Source organism: Coenobita brevimanus, chromosome 78, assembly GCF_032717465.1.
Source record: "Coenobita brevimanus isolate Jiangsu-jjx chromosome 78, ASM3271746v2, whole genome shotgun sequence".
Lineage (NCBI taxonomy): Eukaryota > Metazoa > Arthropoda > Malacostraca > Decapoda > Coenobitidae > Coenobita > Coenobita brevimanus.
The window spans coordinates 4,857,356-4,878,015 of NC_137031.1; the positions used below are offsets into that span (position 1 = coordinate 4,857,356).

A 20,660-nucleotide genomic window follows, 5' to 3' on the forward strand; every position below is an offset into this window, starting at 1 on the left:
GATGGGTTCTGGCTTTGAGGATAAGAGAGAGTATGGGAGGTCCTTGTCAAAAACAAAGAGGACGAAGAAGGGAGATTCAGCAATGGATGCATTGATGGAGCTATTGATGGAAGATGCCACTTGGGGAATCCAGTCATCCCAGGACGAACTATGGGAGCCTAGATGTCTGAGGCACTCTAAGATTTTTCGGTTGTGGCGTTCTACAAGGCCATTGGAAGCCGGATGGTTAGGCACGACATTGCACTTACTGATATGAAAGTGGCGACAGATCTCATCGAGAAGGCTGTTGTTGAACTCTGTACCGCTGTCAGTAAGAATGGTATGAGGGGTACTGAACGGGCAAATTACGTGATCTACAAGGGCACGTGCAACGCTCTTCGCGGTCTTGTCGGAGAGGGGTACGAGGACACAGTAGCGGGAGAAGTGGTCGACCGCTACGAACAAGTACTCAGTGCCAGATTCTGTGAGAGGTAGTTTTAAGAGATCGATTGAGACAGTTTCCCATGGTCGTGATGGGATTGGGTATTGTAAGAGAGGTGCTGGTAAGCCGGTTGATCCTTTGTGGCGGTGGCAGGAGAGGCAAGAGTCACAGTGGGCATTGATATCGCGGCGCATGGTTGGCCAATAGTATTTGAGACGTGCTTGGCGCAAGCATCGGTCTTTACCTGGATGGGAAGCTTGAGGAGTATTATGAACAATATGAAGAACCTTTGGTATCAGGGCAGTGGGGACAACAAGTTGGCGAACTTCGCGATTGGGCATATCTTTGCCTGTTAGCATTGTTTTCCTGTACAAGATATCATCATCTAGCATGAACTCATCTAGTGATACTGGCAGAGTAGGTAAGGTCGAGCCATCGCCAGATTCTAGGAAATAAATGACTTTGGACCACATGGGGTCTTGGCGTTGAAAGTTTCGAACAACTTCTGACGTTAGTGTAGTATTTTCAGTTACTTCAGGCTGCAGTGATGTTATAGCTGCTGCTACATGACGTGAGAGTGCGTCTGCGACTACATTCAACTTGCCTGGTACATATTGAAAAGTGGGATTAAAGTCCTGGATGATGACAGACCATCTAGCTAACCTACCTGTTAGGTTGCGATTCTTGAACAAATCACATAGTGGAAGGTGGTCTGTTTGGATATGCACTAGATAACCATAGACTATATCTCTGAAATGTTTCAAGGACCAGACTACTGCTAGCGCTTCGAGATCTGTGACACTGTAGTTACGTTCAGCGGTTGTAAGGGTGCGACTAGCATACGCTATTACACGCTTCCTTGATGCTTCATCGAGTTGCATCAAAATGGCACCAAGTCCAGTGCCTGAGGCGTCTGTGCAGAGAAGGAAGGGTGTGGTATAATCAGGGAATGCTAGAACAGGGGCATTTACAAGAGCTGTCTTTAGCTTTTGGAAAGCCTGTGACTGGTCATTAGTCCAAACAAAGGGCACATTCTGCTTGAGTAAGTGGGTCAGAGGAGCAGCGATCTTCGCATAATTCCGGATGAAGCGACAATAATAGCCACCGAGGCCCAGGAAACTTCGTACAGCGTCGGTAGTGGTAGGTTCTGGGAAGTTAATGATCGCCTTAGTTTTATCCTCATTAGTATGAATGCCTTGTGCATCTACGACATGGCCTAAGAATTTGATTTTCTTTCACAGGAAGTTGCATTTACTGAGATTGATTTTCAGGCCTGCGAGCTGGAGGCGTTCAAAGACTTGCTGGAGTTTGGTAAAATGATCAGGGATGGATTTACTCACAACAATGATATCATCTAGGTAAGCAAAAAGAGTGTGTCCCATCATACCGCTGAAGACTGAATGGATAAGTCGCATGAACATGGAAGAAGCATTTCTCACACCAAAAGGGAGTCTCTTAAACTGAAAATGTCCGGAAGGGGTGCTAAAGGCTGTAACTGGGTGAGCGGATTCTTCCATTTCGACCTGCCAGTACCCGCCGAGGAGGTCTAAAGATGAAAAGACTACGTTATTTTCACCAAGGGATTCTAGCAAATCAGTGAGGACGGGTAACGGGAAACGGTCTGGAACAGTAACAGAATTGACCTTACGATAGTCGACTACTGGTCTAAAGTTGCCGTCCTTCTTTGGTACTAAGAAAAGTGGGCTATTCCATGGACTGACGGAGGGTTCAATAATGTCCTGGTCTAACATGTTCTGTACCATTTGATCTGTCTGCTTTCTCTGGCTGTGAGGAAATCGATACGCTGGTATGTAAATCGGCTGAGTTCCGGGTAGTAGTTCAATCGTATGTTTGACAAGGTCTGTTCTACCCATCGGTTCACCGGGTAAGGCAACCACGTTTCTGTACGAGGTCAGAAGTTCGAGGAGTTGAGGCGTATTTTCTGGGAAATCTGTGCAAGTGAGATGTGAGAGCATATCGGGTGAATGCGTCGGTGCAGATCCCGTAGAGTTAATAGTACATACACTGATTGGCGTATCATCAGTCTGAATAGTAGGAATTGAGGAATCCTGGCACACCTTTACGGCCGCTGGGTATACTAGGAAGTCTCCAATCTTTACACCACTTTTAAGTTTTAGTGGAGCATTTGTGACATTGAGCAAGTACAGGTAGCATAAACTGTCCTCTAAGACTGTACACCATGCTGACTCATAAGTCAAACCATTCACACAACACGTCTCAGGTAGGGTTAGTACATCCACTCCTTCTTTCACACCGGCAACACAAACAGAGACTTTGGTGAACTCATGCGGTAACAAAATTGTGCACGTATTCGTTACTGCACGTTTCGTCTCTGCGTGTTGGAGATCATTCAGACTGTGTGAGGTAGGTAACTGAGACATGTCTGAGTCAGCAATAGTGTTGTCGGGAGAGGATGTAAGAGCCATGTTCGAAGGCTGAGATGATGTACCAGGAGACATTGAGGAATTTATGTCCTTGCTCGCAGTCAGTAAAGGAATGATCTCTGTATTCTCAGATGATGATAGTGGTGGTTTGGGCTGGGTTGGACTTTTTGGTAGTGATAGGGACAGAGGTAATTGAAGGACTGATTTGATCGTAAGAACAGGACGGGGACATTCCATAGTGTAAACCGGGAATCCAGAAATGTCTATACTACCACAAGCAGGTAATAATGCAATGGAATGTTGTGCCATGGTGGAGAAACCAAGAGGAGCATCTGCGGGATACTGCAAGTCATTAGTGACATGAAATTCAATGAGGATAGGGTGCAAATCTCTGTGGAGTTTGACTTCAAGGGTGACTCTTCCCTTAACCTTAAAGTCTGAGCCGTTAACACCACATAGGCGAATGTCTGGTGGTTCTAGGAAACTGACGTGGCTGTGATGGCGATGAATAATTTGTAAGGAATTTTCGGAGATGAGATTTACTATAGATCCTGTGTCCAAGAAGAATGACGTTGGTATGTCATGACTGCTTCCGAGAATGACTAAACCCGAGGATGTTATGGGACCTACATGGCGGATGGGGAGTTGGGTTTCTGGTTCTACGTAATATTGGTCCGATACGGGCGCGGCCTTCCCCCGACTGTGGGCAGTTGAGGTAACGACATTTGTGGTATTTGCAGTGTGGACGACGTGAGCGAGAAGGCGTACGCTGTCTGGTTTGGGAGTGAGGACGTCTGTATGTACGATTGCAACTGGATGCTCGATGTCCAGGATGACCACAGTACCAGCAAAGAATCGAAGATTGTCTGTTCCGTCGGGCGCTAGATTGATCACAACCTGCGGTAGGAGAGCGATGTGTGGCAGGTCTGCCGCGTGTGGTGGGACGAGAGCGAGATTGGTCTGGGGTAGTGGAGGTGTGACAGACTGAGGAGGCCAAGGGTTGGGTGGTGCCCTGATGCGTGTAGTTCGAACCTGTTCTTTCATGAATGGCTTTAGTGACCTGAATAATTTTATCTTCTGGATTGAAACCGATTTCCAAGGCTAGCTCTCGCTGTTTAGGAGTAAGCCAGTGAAGGAGTCTGAGATAACCAATTAAGTCAGCAAAGTTGGTGAATGAAAGCATTGGAACGCCGTTCTTGTCTTCTAACCATTTCGTGCCTACCAGTAATTGGAGCATCTCGCTACTAGTTGCTTTCATGGCGGCGGCAGATTCGCGGAGCTTGGCATATTGCGCTGGGACGCGCAAGTCCTCATCCAGTTGGTTTCGGAGATTAATGAATCCCATGAGAGATGCGGTATTTGAATGTTGGCAACAAAGGCTGATGAGTTCCATGCGAAAATCAGCAAAGGTACGAATGCTATCGAAATGTCCTGCACGGATCGCGGATCTGATGTCCGATTTGCCGTGGTGCAAGCAACCGAGGAGGTAAGCTACTTTGAGCGATTCCTCGGTAATTTGTCTATTGTTTATTTCTGTTTCGACTTCTCTGAGGAAATCATAGACAGACCAAGTTGGGTCCTGGCCTGTAAATTTGGGACGATTGGCATCGTCGAGATAGATAGACTGTGGAGGGTTGGCCATGGCTGGAAGTATAGAACTGGCGGCAGGAGAGGTGTGGGAGAGAGAGAAGGTAGTGGCAGTTAATGGCGAGCAAGACGGTGTATGAAGGGAGGCAGGAGAGGGAACGACAGGGGAAGGAGTAGAGGAAGAAGAAGGGAGTGTAGAGGCAGGAGTAGAGGAGGAGGTATCTGGATTTACGAGGGTAGGATGGGTAGTAAGTGATTCTGCGGGAAGGGAAACGGGAGTCTCAGGTACAGGGCAGTGGTACTCTTTGCCACTTCGTAAATGAGTGATTGTGTTAGAGTCGGCAGATGGGGTATGAGCAGGTGATGTTTCCGGGTCAAGAGGGCTGGTGGTAAGCGGTTGACGTGGAAAGTATGACATTTAATGCGGCAATGGAAGATGAAAGGATGAAGATGGATACGTAGGTGGAAATGTATAAATAACAATGAGAGAATGGAATACACTAGGTGTGAAAATGAATGAAGGTGCAGGCATGGATGGTTTAAATAAAATGCGAAGGATGAGATGGAGTATAAAGAACGTAGGTGAAGAGGAAAACGGGGTAATGGAAATGAGATGGAATATTTACAATATCCAATCTGTAGAGAAAATCGAGGATAATCTCTATAGAAAGGAAAGATATACTATAGTTACACAGTAGAAACGGGAGTGTTGAGATGTATGATGTGCAGGGTGGCTGGGCATAGCTGGGCTGGGGCGGGGCGGCAGTGGAGAGAGAGCTGGACAGAGAGGAGAAGAGACGCCGCGATGAATCACCAGCAGGGAGTGGCGGTCTTAGGAGGCTCCGTAATTCAGACCAGATGCGGGCGATGGTGGAGGCCGGTGGTGGGTGGTGAGGGCAGATGTCGGCGCAAGGCAGGTGTAGAGCTGGTGAGTTGCAAATGCAGAGAATGGTGGTGGGCAGGCAGCAGGCAGACAGTGATAAGTGACACCGTGGGGGCAGGAGCTATGATGAGTTCGGAACAGGTGCTGGGAACAGGTGCAACAGGTGCGTAGGTCGGTGACGGCGACACATGCGGTCAGGAACAAGGCGTATGGGTGCGGTTGTTTGAGAGGTGAGCACTGGTGAGAAAAATGGTACACTCGAAAAGCACAGCCAAGGTATTACACCATTAGAGGCACGGAGGAGGGGCGAGGCTGGCAGAAGCGAGACGTCGTGTATCTTGTTGTATCACTAAAAATCCAAGGAGGCGGTCAGAATGTGATGGTTCGAAACACCGCTGCTACCAAATGTAACTTGCAATACTTTGGTAATAGAAACTCCGTGTACAAACAGCTAGATGAGGAGTTTATTACAAGCTCACAGTAAAATAGTCTGCCTGTCTCGGCTGTCTGCTATCAACTGATGCAATAACGCCGTCTTCAGGCGTGGGAAAGTGTGCTGACCTAGCAAATTCAGTGGGGGCATGTATGCATTGGGAGGGGACATATATACATCGGGGGTAGACATATTGTGGAGGGGGTACAGGAGCGGCTGGAGGACGTCTCTAACGGGGAGCGGCTGGAGGCCATCTCCTGGTATGAGCTGCTGGAGGCCGTCTCTGGGGTGCTGTATGGAGCATAAGGTTCAACTCCACCCCGATCCTGACGCAGGCCGGGCTGGTGAGAGGGTAATGTGCCTGGGCTGAGGTGTTTGGGTTGGGTTGGTTCCGGGAAGTAGGGGCACACGGCTGCTAGGGTCTTGCACCCATACAGCACAGACGTCCTGCTTGCTCCGATTAACCCTCCACTGTCGCCTCCTGGGGGTGTCGTGCTGCTGCTTCATATCATTATTTCAGTATCTATGTGTATAACCTAGGGATCTCATAGCTGAATGGTTACAGGGAATCATGAAGTGGGTAAACAGATTTTTCAGAAAGTACTTAATCCAGAAACAGCTTTATAATGTGTGTCTTTAGGATAGTCTTTGGGATTTTCATATTATAGTCAAGTGACACAAAGATGACTGCCAATACACACTCTCAAAGTATGAATATTTTTTATAGCCAACTTACTAGATCATCATTTTTTTCTGATGGTGTGAATATATTTTCATGGTAATTTCGCTTACAATATTTATTAAAGCATCCCTCACTACCTAAAGACTTCATTAACTCTTCCTATTTGCTTATATAACTATCCTCCATTTTAGACCCTATGACCGGAGAGGAGTGGAGGTGTGGATGGGGTGAAATGAGGGTCATGGTTGGGTACAGCTGGAGTAGGGTGGAAAGGGAATCGGGGAAGGTGGATTGGGGATGGGGGTGGGGATGGATTTGAGGTGGGTGTAGGGTGAAGTGGGGATCGGGTGGAGTAGAGTGGGGTTTGGCGTGGTGTGGAGTGGGGGATGGGGATGCAGTGGGAGTGGGTGATGGGATGGCAGTGGAAGTGGGAAAGGGGGTGCAGTGGGAGTGGGGATGGGGTTGAATATAGTCGAGGCAGAGGTCAAATAAGGTAACGTTAGGACCCCGTTACCCATATCGGGGAGGAGTTAACCCTTTGAATCCAGGAACATCTTGCTTAGTTCTTCTTACTATTTCCACCCGACCTTACGGGAGACTTTTCGACCTGGAAGCCTTCATTAGACCCTTCACTGCTGGATGTCTCCCCTTCATTAAAGATTATATCTGGTGGAAGGAAGAATAATTTAAATAATTCAGCCTCGTAGTGAAAGGGTTAATCTAAGTACCTCTGTCTTATCTCTCACATCTCTAAGTTAAAATATGCATTTCTCTGTCTGTCCCTACCTCTATTATCCTATCGTCATATCTGTATGTTAAAATTCTCATTCCTTTGTCCATCCTTCCTTTTATTAACCTGTCTGTGTCTTATGTGTCTGGTATCTAAGGAGAAATACCCTTCCTCTGTCTGTCTCTCCCTTTTTGCCCTATCTGTGTCTCGTCTGTCACATGTAGGTTATAATACCTATTCCGTTTCTATGGCTCGGTGTTTGTAGTTGGCTGTAGTTGACGTGTGTATCTTGTATCTACCTACCTATCTGTCTATATCTATTGACCTCTCTATCTATCTATCTTCCTATTTATCGGTCTGTCTATCCGTCTATCTGTTTATTCTTCTCTCTTCCATGAACGTAGATATTTGGTGGTAATATTGGTGTCGGCGGGACTGAAGATAGTTCTGGTGACCGTGTATCCTCATTCTTATCTCTTATCTGTCTGTCTACCTGTCGACCTATCTACTGCTTAACTGTCTACTTATCTGTTTACTCATGCCCGGAAAATACATACACGCTGGTGGTAACGTTGGTGCCGGAAAGATTGACGGTGGAAAAGATGAGCTCTGTTTTCCTTATCTATCATTCAATCTGTCCATACTGTCTATCTATCTATCTTATCTACTCATGCCTGGAAGTACATACACTGTGGTGGTATTGCTGCCGGAGGGGTTAAAGGTGGTAGATGTGAGCGTGTATCCATTATTGGGCGGTACACAGGTGTGGTTGAGGGCAGGGGCTACGAAGACAATGGACAGGGCGTTGGAGACGAGGTGCATATTCCCTGGGAGTAAAGACGAAGGGAAATACGTAAATAATGACGGAATGCTAATGGATATATAAGATAAAAAATAAGTAATTAAAAATATAAGTAGGTGTAGTTAAGAACAGGTGATACACACACACACACACACACACACACACACACACACACATATATATATATATATATATATATATATATATATATATATATATATATATATATATATATATCCAGGGGCAGGATCCCACTGCTACCTGGCGCGTCCCCGGGTGGCAGATAGGGGAAGGCCTTGTAGATATACAAGGTACCGTCTTAGACGGCGCGGACCATGGGCCCCCCTATAGATATATAGGGCTCCACCGAATATTACGAATGAGGTGGCAGAAAAAATTACATCTCACCAGAAACTATGTGGCAGGGAGGTGAGATTATTTGCCACAATCCTCCCAACCAAACATGAGTTATATTGCAAAGTATTTGATGGGCGTTCCTGTTGGATCATCGTCTTTTAAAGGTCCAACCGCACTGCCTCCTGTGCTTATGGGCAGTGTGCCACCGAAAGTGAGTAGGCACTGTGTTGACAAGATAGAGACTGGGATATTAAACACTCTTAAATCCATGCAGATCTATGCATACAATGTAAGAAGCCTTGCTGAAGATTACAAACTTGATAACTTAATAGCTGAACTGGAAAACATTAGTTGGGATATTGTAGGTTTGAGTGAGACTCAGAGAAAAGAAGAAAAAGTAATTCAGCTAAATGACAGTGGCCATCTATTTTACCACAGAGGAAGGGAAAATGAAAGAGTTAGTGGTGTAGGATTTCTAATTAACAGAAATCTTGCAGACAACATTGTTAAATTTAGCAGTGCATCTGACGGAGGAGCAGTGGTTGTAATTAGACTGTGGAAAAAATATACCCTGAAAGTGATACAAGTATATGCACCAACTTCTCAGAGCTCAGATGAAGAAATTGAAACATTCAATGGTGACATCTCTCAGATTATGGAAGAAGAAAAGACCACCTATACTATACTCATGGGAGACTTCAATGCAAAAGTTGGAAAATCAAAAAATGGAGAAGCATGTATGGGAAAATTTGGAGTGGGAGAAAGGAACGAAAGAGGAGAAATGTTGGTAAACTTTGCAGAAATGTTTAACATGAGAATAATGAACACATTCTTTCACAAAAGAACAGGGAGAAAGTGGACCTGGAGAAGCCCAAATGGAGAAACAAAGAATGAAATCGACTTCATTATAGCAAATAAGAATAACACAATCACAAATGTCACAGTTGTCAACAAAGTAAATATTGGAAGTGACCATAGAATGGTGGGTTGCACAGCAAGATTCAATTTCAAAAGTGAAAGAAAGTAGATGATTAAAGACAAAAAGATATGCCCAAGAAAAGTCAGAAAAAAAAAAAAAGCAGCTTTTCAGTTGGAAATAAGGAACAGATTTCAGGCTCTCAGTAATGCTGAATGTGACATTGATGACCTGAATGACAAATTAACAAAAGTGCTAAAAGAATCAGCGGAGGTAGTAGGAAAACCTAATACAACCAAAGCCGGGAAGTATTCAGAGAAGACACTTGAGCTTATGAAAAAAAGAAAGGTAATGAAAGCAAAAACAAAGAAAGATGAAATAGAACGAGCGGAATTAAATAAGCTTATCAACAAAAGACAAAGAGAAGAAAAAAGAAAGAGAAACATGGATCAAATCAAAGAAACCATCGAAATAGGAAAAAGTCTGAAACAGGTCCGAAATAAAATGGCACTTGGAAGGCAACAAATTACATCACTAAAAGAGAAAAACGGTGAAGCCATTAATTGCAGAGATATTATGCTGAAGAGAATTGAAGAATTTTACAAAGAACTGTATGAATCAAAGACAGTAGTACGAATAGCTAACTTTTCTGTTGACAAAAGTGAAATACTTGAGGTAACACCAGACGACGTAAATATTTCTCTTAAAAATATGAGAAGAGGGAAGGCTCCGGGAGAAGATGGAATAGTAGAAAATTTACTGTTGGATGCAGGAGCAGAAGTACAAAATAGGCTTGCTGACTTATTTACCCAATGTATAAAACAGAAGAAAATTCCCAAATCATGGTGTAATGCAATTGTTATTCTACTTTATGAAAAAGGCGACTCAAAAGATCTTAGTAACTAGCTTGCTATCAGTCATTTACAAACTTTTCACTAAAGTCCTTTACAAACAGAATAGCTACAAATTTGGAGGAAAACCAACCCCGTGAACAGGCAGGATTCCGAAGCGGGTACTCGACTACTGATCATCTGCACACAATGAATCAGCTAATTGAGAAAACTACAGAATATAATAAACCACTGTGCTTAGGTTTTGTTGATTACGAAAAGGCTTTCAACTCAGTGGAGCACATAGCAATTATAAATTCATAGCGAGAACAAGGAGTGAATGAGAATATTGTAAAACTGCTCGAAAACATATATAAAGAGGGAACTGCTACAGTTAAATTACATAAGGACTCAGAGAAAATTAAAATTGAGAAGGGCGTGCGTCAGGGAGATACAATTTCACCAAAGTTATTTACAGCATGCCTAGAAAGTATTTTCAGAAAGCTAGACTGGGAAAACAAAGGAGTAAACATAGATGGAGAAAAGCTAAGCCATTTAAGATTTGCAGATGACATTGTCCTAATCTCAGAAAAAGCAGAGACATTGCAAGAAATGTTAAATGACCTGAACAGAGAAGTCTCAAAGTAGGGCTAAAGATGAACCGGAGTAATACTAAAGTAATGTTTAATCCTCAAACACCAAAGAGCGTCAAAAGAATAAGTGGACAAATTCTTGAAGAAGTCGAGGAGTACAATTACCTGAGACAAATACTAAAATTAACGAAAGATAATGATAGAGAAATAAAAAGACGCATTACAATTGGATGGAAAGCTTTCGGTAAACATAGAGACATTATGAAAAATAACTTGCCAGTTTGTATGGAACGAAAAGTATATAACGAATATATAATTCCAGCTATGATGTATGGTTGTGAGACTTGGAAACTGACAAAATCAATGGAAAATAAATTAATTCGTTCTCAGAGTGCAATGGAAAGGTTAATGTTGGGAATATCTTTAAGAGACAGGAAAAGATCAACTTGGGTCAGACATCAGACTAAAGTCAAAGATATTATAGAAATTATAAAAGAACAGAAATGGAGGTGGGCAGGCCATGTAGCAAGAACAAGGGATAATCGATGGAGTAAGAGGTTGACTGACTGACACCAAGAGATGGTATGCGTAGCAGAAAAAGGCCAGACAGGAGGTGGAGAGATGAGATAGAGAAATTTGCGGGGAAAACGTGGCAAAGATTGGCTCAGTCAAGGAATTCGCGGAGAAGGTTGGGGGAGGCCTTTGTTCAGCAGTGGACTTGTAATGGCTGATGATGATGATTATATTATATATATATATATATATATATATATATATATATATATATATATATATATATATATATATATATATATATATATATATATATATATATATATATATATATATATATATATATATATATATATATATATATCAACATCATCAGCTGCTTGAGTATCCACTGCAGGACCGGCCTATCCCGACCGAAGTAGGGACGATACAGCTTATGTTTCTCTACCAAGTGGCTTAGGTTGTGTTGTAGGGATAGAAGTGCTTGTAAGTGTGATTGTAGTGTTTTAGTGGCTTTGGATGTGTGTGTAGTCTGTGAACCAAGTGTAATCGGCCCGAGCAAGCCTACTGGGTGCAAACGTACTTTACAGTATGCGATACTGGTTCAACCACAGCACCCATGGTGTCCGCCAAAGCAGTACATGGCCGGGAGAACGCGTCCAAAGTTTATTAACCTGGCGGGGTGCGAACCCTCTCTCTCCAGTGTACGAAAACGCACACTTTACCACAGAGGCTCCATACATAAATATATATATATATATATATATATATATATATATATATATATATATATATATATATATATATATATATATATATATATATATATATATAAGCTATATAATGCATGGATTAATAAGGGAGAAATATTATGTTAAGGGTCTAATGTGTGACTGGATAGGTAGATAGAATGAAAGATAATTAGATAGATAGATAGACAGATATTATTGAATGATTTATTGATTGCTTATTTGATTAACTGACTGATCAACAAACTTGGCTGCTTGACATGCACAAAGACAGGGAGAAAGACAGAAAGATAGACAGATATATATGTCTGAACAGACAGATAAACAGATCAACAGAAAGACAGACAGATGAATAGACAAAGATAGCTATAATACTCACAGTATCCAGTAGCGAAGATGAACATAACATTCCACCATCCCGTGCCCAGTTTGGTGAGGAGATCATCAAATTTGTCCGTGGTCATCATCCTGCCCACTTCTGCGTCGCCCTCTACGTCACGGGGTCACCACCTGAGGTCATGAGAGGTTACTAGCATGATCGCCGAAGCAACAAAAATGATCACCAAATGACAAGAAAAATGTAAACAAGAACAATGATCAAAAAGGAATCACAAGGACCAAAACAATAATAGACATCAAAACAAGAACAGCCACCATAACAACAAAAAAGCAACACCAGAACAACAAAAACAATCACCAAAAGAACAAAAACAACCACCAAAGCAACAATAGCCACCATAAAAACACGAACAACTACCAAAACAACAATAACAATCACCAAAACAACAATATGTCACCGAAACAACAATAACAACTGCCATAACAACAGCAACAACCCCCAAGACAAAAAAAAACACCAAAACAATAACAGCCATTGAAACAACAAAAATAACCACTAAAAACAATAACCACCATAACAAAAACAATCAAAACAGCAGTAATCACGATAACAATAACAGCAGCCAGAACAATAATAACAACCACTAATACATAAATTTTTTTTAATGCGAGGAAGAAGGAACCAAAGGCCACGAGCCCGCAATAACTGTTCCTTCCAAGAGAAAAACAAAATACAAGAGAGAGCCAAATTCAAGATCCGATCATTTCGAGATGACTGGACACGCTGCGTTTGAAAGACTGGAGATCATAAGAAGGAGGAAATATAGACAGAAGGAGACAGTTCCTGAGCTGACCTGTTGCATAAATGATGGACTGGGAGTAACGGTTAACTCTTGCATTAGAGAGTTGGACAGAAATGGGATGAGAGTTTGCTGCTAGACTGGTGCTACGCACCCGTCGCCGAGGTGGAGGAATGCAAGCAGACAGTTTAGAGGAGCAGTGACCATTGAAGTAGCAATAGCAAAGAGATAACGATGCAGCAGTGCGGCAAAGAGACAGATGTTGAAGGGAGTCAGTAAGAGGAGGAGAGTTAATGAGACGAAAAGCCTTTAACTCCACCCTATTGAGAAGAGTTGTATGTGGGGAACCTCCCCAAACATGAGAGTTGTAGTCCACACAGGGGCGGATAAGCATACATACATCATCTAATCCTCTGTTGCCCCATGAGGAGCGTAGAAGTCCGGGGCTAGGCAAGTTGGTCCTGACACTTAAGATTAAACTGACGAACCTCACACATCCCTGAGTTGCATTACGTGAGCAATAAACTCCAACCATCCCTTAGACATAAACCTACACAGGATCAATCCGGTTGGTGCGCCTTAATTACCCACCAAACCACCAGGCGTCACAGTTTGGTTCAATCGATACTGCTTAGCGTAGTAAATGGTTTCCTGGTGTACAGAAAACCATTTGGCTTGTCACTCAGAGTAGAGTCACCCATGGACAGAAAGAAGAATAAGAGAGAAGGAAAGAAAGACAGAAGAGCAAGGAAGGAATGAAGGAGGAGAGGGAAGGGCAGTCACCCGAGAGCAGTACAACATTGAGTGAGTGGATGGTGAGCACCCCCGCATACCAATACCATCAATACAACAATAACATAAACCAAAACAAAAAGAAAAACACCAAAACAACAACAATAATATCCACCAAAACGACAAAAACCACTACCAAAACAACACTAACAACCATCAAAACTACAGAATATCAACCAAGACAATAACAACCACCAAAAAAACAATGATAACCAGCAAAACAAGAATAACAACCACCATAACAAAAAGAATATTCACGAAGAAAATAACAACCACCAAAACAACAAAAACAACCACCAAAACAAGAATAACCTGCAATACAATAATAACCACCAAAACAACAAAAACAACGACCAAAACAATAACAAGTAGTGCCAGGCACAACAAACCTTGCCCGAGAGCATTTTATTTTCTTACTATTAAATACTTTATTGTTACTGCCAGTTGGAGTCAGGATACAATTAAAGTCTAAGGTAATAGGGCAAATGTTTTCAAGTTAGACCAACTGAAAATCCTTGATCTTGCATTTGACCTTTCAGGATCACCCAAGGTCAAAGGTCATGCTGCCAAATAAAAGTCCATATGAAACTTCCTGTATCTTGATAATAGTAAATATCTCTATTTTCAACGAGTTTCGAGTTACAGCCCCCTGAATACCCATGCTTGAGTTTGACCTTTCAAGGTCACTTATGGTCAAAGGTCATGGTACCAATTAAAAACCTATATGGGACTTCCTAGAAATAGATATATATTTTTAATGCAAGGAAAAAGGAGCCAAAGGCCAGGAGCCCACAAACTTTTCCTAAAAAAAAAAAAATAAATAAATACAAGAGCCAAATTCAAGGTTCGTTCATTTCGAGATGCCTGGACACATTGCATTTGAAAGACTGGAGATCATAGGAAGTAGGAAATACAGACAGAGGAAGACGGTTCCAGGGTTGACCTGTTGGAAAAATGAAGGACTGGAGGTAACGGTTAACTACAGCATTACAGAGTTGTACAGAAAAGGGTCGAGAGTTTGTTGCAATACGGGTGTTATGCGCCTGTAGTAGGGGTGGAAGGATGCAAGCAGACAGTTCAGAGGAGCAGTGACCATTGAAGCAGCGAAAGAAAAGAGATAAAGATGCAACACTGCCGCAAAGAGACAGAGGTAAAGGGAGCCAGTAAGAGGAGGAGAGTTAATGAGACGAAAAGCTTTTGACTCCGCCCTATTAAGAATAGCTGTATGTGTGGAGCCTCCCCACACATGAGAGCTGTACTCAACACGGACGAACAAAACCAGTGTATAAAGTCAAAAACTTTGCAGGGGGTAAAGAAGGTATGGAGTCAGCTTACCACACCTAATTTCTTGGATGCAGATTTTACAAGGGATGTAATAATTATGATCTTTCCAAAATTTATCCCGAGACAATGAAACCCCAGGTATATTTAAGGATGATACAGGATTGATCTGGATGTTATGAAACATTAGTGGGTACTGCTGTGAAAGATTATGTTGGGTTAATAGGTATAAGAACTGAGTCTTTGATGCATTAAAAACAACGACATTACTTTACCCCAGTCGGAGATACTAGCCAAGTCAGACGTTAAGTGTGCCATAGCTTCAGCCTTTGTTTGTTGATGTAACTGCTGAGATGGACGCTGCGGGAAGCAAATGGAAAGGTGAAGGGTGGAATCATCAGTGTATGAGCGGATAGGGTTAGATGTACAGCTTAGAAGATTTTTGATGAATAAAAGGATGAGAGTTGGTGATAGGACAGAGCCCTGAAGAACACCACTATAAATAGATCTAGAAGAAGAACGGTGGCCGTCTACAACAGCAGCTATAGAACGACCAGAAAGGGAGTTATAGATGAACTCACAGATAGAAGGATGGCAACCGTAAGAGGGCAGTTTGGAAATTAAAGATTTATGCTAGACTCAATGGAAAGCCTTTGAGATGTCAGATGTAATGGCAAAGCTGTCGCCAGTGTCCCGAAAGGAGGATGACCATGAGTCTGGAAGGTAGGTGAGAAGACTGCCAGTGAAGCGTCCCTCATAGAACCCATACTGACGATCAGAGAGAAGATTGTGATAGGAAAGATGCTTTAAAATTTTTCTGTTAAAAATAGACTCGAAAACCTTTGAGACACAGGATGTTAAAGCAATTGGGTGATAGTTAGTGTGTTAGGAATGGTTACCCTTCTTTGGGACTGCCTGAACGAGAGCAAACTTCCAGCAAGAAGGAAAGATACAAGTTGATAGACAAAGGCAAAAGAGTTTACCTAGGCAGGGTGTAAGCACAGAAGCACAGTTCTTGAGGACAAAAAAGGGAACCCATCAGGCGCATATGCCTTGGTAGTATTAAAGCCAGTGATGGCAGAAAATACATCAGGTGAAAAAAAAAATAATAATGTCAGCCATGAGGAAGTCAGAGGGGGGAAGTGATGGAGGAACAGCACCGGAATCGTCTAAGGTGGAATTGGAGAAGTCTGAGTGAAGAGATCTGCTTTATCAGTAGAAGGAATAGCTACAGAACCATCAGAGTAGAAAAGAGGAGGGAAGGATGATAAGGTAAACTTGTTAGAAAGGTTTTTGGCAAGGTGCCAGAAGGAACGGGAAGAATTCGAGTTGGAGAGTTGAGAGCATTTAATACGGATGAAATAATATTTTTAGCAAAGAACAGACTTAGCACAGTTCAGGGCAGAAACATAAAGATGAGATTCAGGGGTGGGTTGGCTCCAGTACCTTTTATAGACCTTATCCTTGTTGTGGACAGGATTAGAACAAGCGTGATTAAACCACAGCTTTTTTGCATTAGTCAAAGGATATGAGAAAGGAATGTATGCTTCCAAACCCGAGAGAATAACCTCCGTAATGCGCATGGCACACTCAGATGGCTCCCGGCCATCTGTTGATAATAGCAAATATCTATCTTCAGCGAGTTTCAAGTTATGGCCCCCTGAATATCCGTGATCTTGAGTTTGACCTTCCAAGGTCACTCAAGGCTGAAGGTCTTGGTGCAAAATGAAAGCCGATATTACGAGTTCCTGTATGTTCTTAATAAAAAATATATCTATCTTCAACCGGTTCCAAGTTGTAGCCCTTTGAAAACCCGTGACCTTGATTTTGACCTTCCAGGGTCAATTGATTACCTCCAAAAGTTTATCATTTTCTTTTGGAACCAGGGCCCACATATCCTGAAAGTTTTATGTAATTCAATTCAATCGTTTCTCCGTAATGTTGCTAACAAACAATGAAACAAAAAAACAAACTCAACCAAAAACAGTACCTCGGCGGACTCCATCCGGGCGAGGTAATAACAACCACCAACCCCTAAAGGTGCTAGCTTGGCCATGGCAATTGTGTTCTGCCTGGTGACTGTGAACGAGACACCAGAGCACCTCTTCTTTGGTGACTTATTCTTGGATATGGGTGGTTCATATCCTGTTGCACATCGTTTTTGCATTGTACGGCGATGTTGGAAGGATTTATATACAGTAATACAGGATAGGAATATATGGTGTAATAATCAAAATAAATTGCTTAGGAAAAAGTGTTAGGGAGCTTCCTTAACCGACGAGGAAATTGGCCTTGGTGTATTGCTCTTCTCATAGATCAGTGGTTCCGGCCCTTTTTCGTCCTGTCGGTTCCCAACACAAGTGAGACAAGATAAGCCCCGTGGTCTCCCGTGTTCACCTTCCTTTGTGGGACCCGGTGGAATATGGGCTTAAGCTAACCTTCTCCTGCAGTCCACCATCTTTCACTCCACTGCACCAGCATCTCTCTCTCATTCTCTCTCTCTCTCTCTCTCTCTCTGTCATATACTACAGTGCTCTACCTGGCCAACCAAAAAGATTCTCTCTGCATTACCCAGCCTCTCATTGGCTCCCCTTCAACACAGACCATAGCTTTGCAACGTTTATTTAATGTTTATCTTATACGATTATCGGTGACTCTCTGAAAGTCACACTTGTAGAGTCGGTAACACTTGTGGAGTCAAGCACCTACAATTATAAAAAGAAAAAAAAAGATTAATGATGACCCCTAAGCAGAGGGAATGTTTGGTTGTGGAGAGACGTGAGAATGGAACAGAAAAGAAGTGAAAAGGGTAAAAAGAACTGAAGAGGGATAAGCAGATAAAAGAAGTGAAAAGGAATAATAAGTATATCAGAGGAGCGCAAAATGAACGGAAAGTATGAGAATAAGTTAAATAATACTCTTTGAAAAAGTCTAGGAACTAAGCAAGCTAGCTATATATATATATATATATATATATATATATATATATATATATATATATATATATATATATATATATGGGTATATTTATTTATTTATTTATTTATCTGTCCGACTTTAGGCATAGGCTTCACAGCCTGCTATCGAGGCCCAGCAGTCCTTCTACATGCCATACACCTCTACATGTCACCACTTCGGCGCTAACACCCACCATCCATATTGAATACATGCTAGGGCTGTCTCATACAGGACTGGTGTATAGTTTATAAAGGTCACGTGTGGTCTCAACTGGAATATTGCTCACCCTTGTGGAATGGATGTGGCGAGGTTGCACAAAAACGACTAGACAAAATTCAGAAGTAAGCTGTTAAAACTATTAATAACTTTGCTGTTTCAAATAAACTACCTTCCCTATAGGTAAGAAGGAATGTTGACTCCCTCGCAATATTTTACAGATACTTTAGTGGGAAATGCTCAGACGAAGTTGCATCTATTGTGCCACCTCTCCACGCCTTCCCCTGTGCTACACGGGCATCTAGTACTGCTCATGACTGGACTGCCACACAGCCATATTGCAGAACTTCCGGCTATCAGAAGTCCTTTTTTCCTCGAACTGCATCTCATTGGAACTTGCTTCCCCAGATCGTTGTTTCCCCCCAAACTTCAACCTACTGCTGTTCATGTCAAACTGTTACAGATTTTTTATGAATGGAGGACACCAGTAATGTGGTGTATAAATTATTTTATTTTATTTGTTTGTTTTCCCTTCCTCTGTTCTGTTAATATAAAAAAAAAAAGTCGGAGTATCAACGCAGCAATGAGGAGGAAGTGGGTAATGAATAGAACACTTGTGACGCTTAGAGCCAGGTATTGGGCAGGGACGTGCAGTGAGTGGGAGGACAGCTGGGAAGAAGTATAGAAGGGGCAGGAAGAGGCGTTTGGATACGGGTAGGTATGATAAACAGAGAAGGGGATGGGAACAGTACTAGGGATGGAGCAGTGGAAACGACTGACAAACAACACAAAGGATACCTCTGATAACCACATCCACTCAAACGGAGTCATCCACCCCAGCACATCCCAAAAGGTGTCCTGTCTTTGGACTCTCCCCTCAAACATACCCCAAACAAACTCCAGACATTTCCCAAACAAACCCCAGACATTTCCCAAACAAACCCCAGACACATCCCAAACAAACCCCGGACACACCAAACAAACCCCACACACATACCAAACAAACCCCACACACACCCCAAACAAACCCAACACACACCCCAAACAAAATCCAGACACACCCCAAACAAACCCCAGACACATCCCAAACAAACCTCAGACACATCCCAGACAAAACCCAGACACACCCCAAACAAACCCCAGACACACCGCCAACAAACCCCAGACACACCCCAAACAAACCCCAGGCACATCTCAAACAAACCCCAGGCACACCCCAAACAAACCCCAGGCACACCCCAAACAAACCCCAGACACACCCCAAACAAACTCCAGACACATCACAAACGAACTCCAGATACACCCCAAACAAACCCCAGGCACACCCCAAACAAACCCCAGGCACACCCCAAACAAACCCCAGGCACACCCCAAACAAACCCCAGGCACACCCCAAACAAACCCCAGACACACCTCAAACTCATGACACATCCCAAACAAACCCCAGACACACCTCAAACCCCAGCCAAATCCCAAATAAACTCCAGACACATCCCACACCCCAAAACACACTCCAAATACACCCAAGACACACCGCAGATGCACAGCAAACACAGCTCTGACACACACCAACCACACCCAAGACACCCGAAAAAGCATTCCAAACACAACCCAGGTGCACACCACACTCACACCCCAAAACATATCCAAAGCACACTCCCAGCACACCCCAGACACACCCCAAAACACACCTCAGACACACCACACTCACCATAAAACATATCCAAAGCACACCCAAGACAAACCCCAGACACATCCCAAAGCACACCCCAGACACGCCCCAGATACACCCCAGATATACACCACGCCCAGGACCCATCCCAGAACATAACCCAGACACATCCCAGACACTCCACAGACATACCCCAAACAAACCAGACACACCCGAAACACACATCAAACACACCCCAGAAACACACCAGACACACCCCAGACACACCCTAAGCACACCCCAAACGCACCCCAGACACACCCCAAACGCACCCCAGACACATCCCAAAGACACCTCAGACATATCCCAGACACCTCTGTGAGTGTAGCAAAAATCGATGGAGGTGAAAGATCATTCTGAAGTTACAAGTCACAGTGGCCCAAATTCACTGTAGCCTAGGAGTTTCCGCGTTACGTCTCTTTTCAAGAAATTAGTTTTGCCTGTTACATCTCAATAGCCCTTAATATCCTCTTGTATGTTATGGATGCAGACTAATGTCGATATTTAATAGATATCAACAAACATACAAAATAATATTAACAGGAGAAATAAATCACTTGGGCAGAGGTGCTACGAAGTCGTATATGCCAACATAAACGTAAAGAACAATGGAATGGAATAGGGAAATCTAGGCTAGGGATAATTGAAGAACGGAAGATGAG

The 20,660-nt window shown here is 43.0% G+C and overlaps 1 protein-coding gene across 1 annotated transcript in view; it reads right to left on the reverse strand.

Annotated features, from left to right (window-relative positions):
• LOC145408644 (organic cation transporter protein-like) overlaps window positions 1-12,368 on the reverse strand; it is a 108,066-nt gene extending 95,698 nt beyond the window's left edge. Inside the window, exons 1-2 of the mRNA XM_080279328.1 lie at window positions 12,281-12,368; window positions 7,830-7,968 (exon numbers count right to left, since the gene is read on the reverse strand). Coding sequence (XP_080135454.1) covers window positions 7,830-7,968; window positions 12,281-12,368 — 227 coding nt within the window. The remainder of the gene's footprint in view (window positions 1-7,829; window positions 7,969-12,280) is intronic.
• Window positions 12,369-20,660: the final 8,292 nt, after the last annotated feature.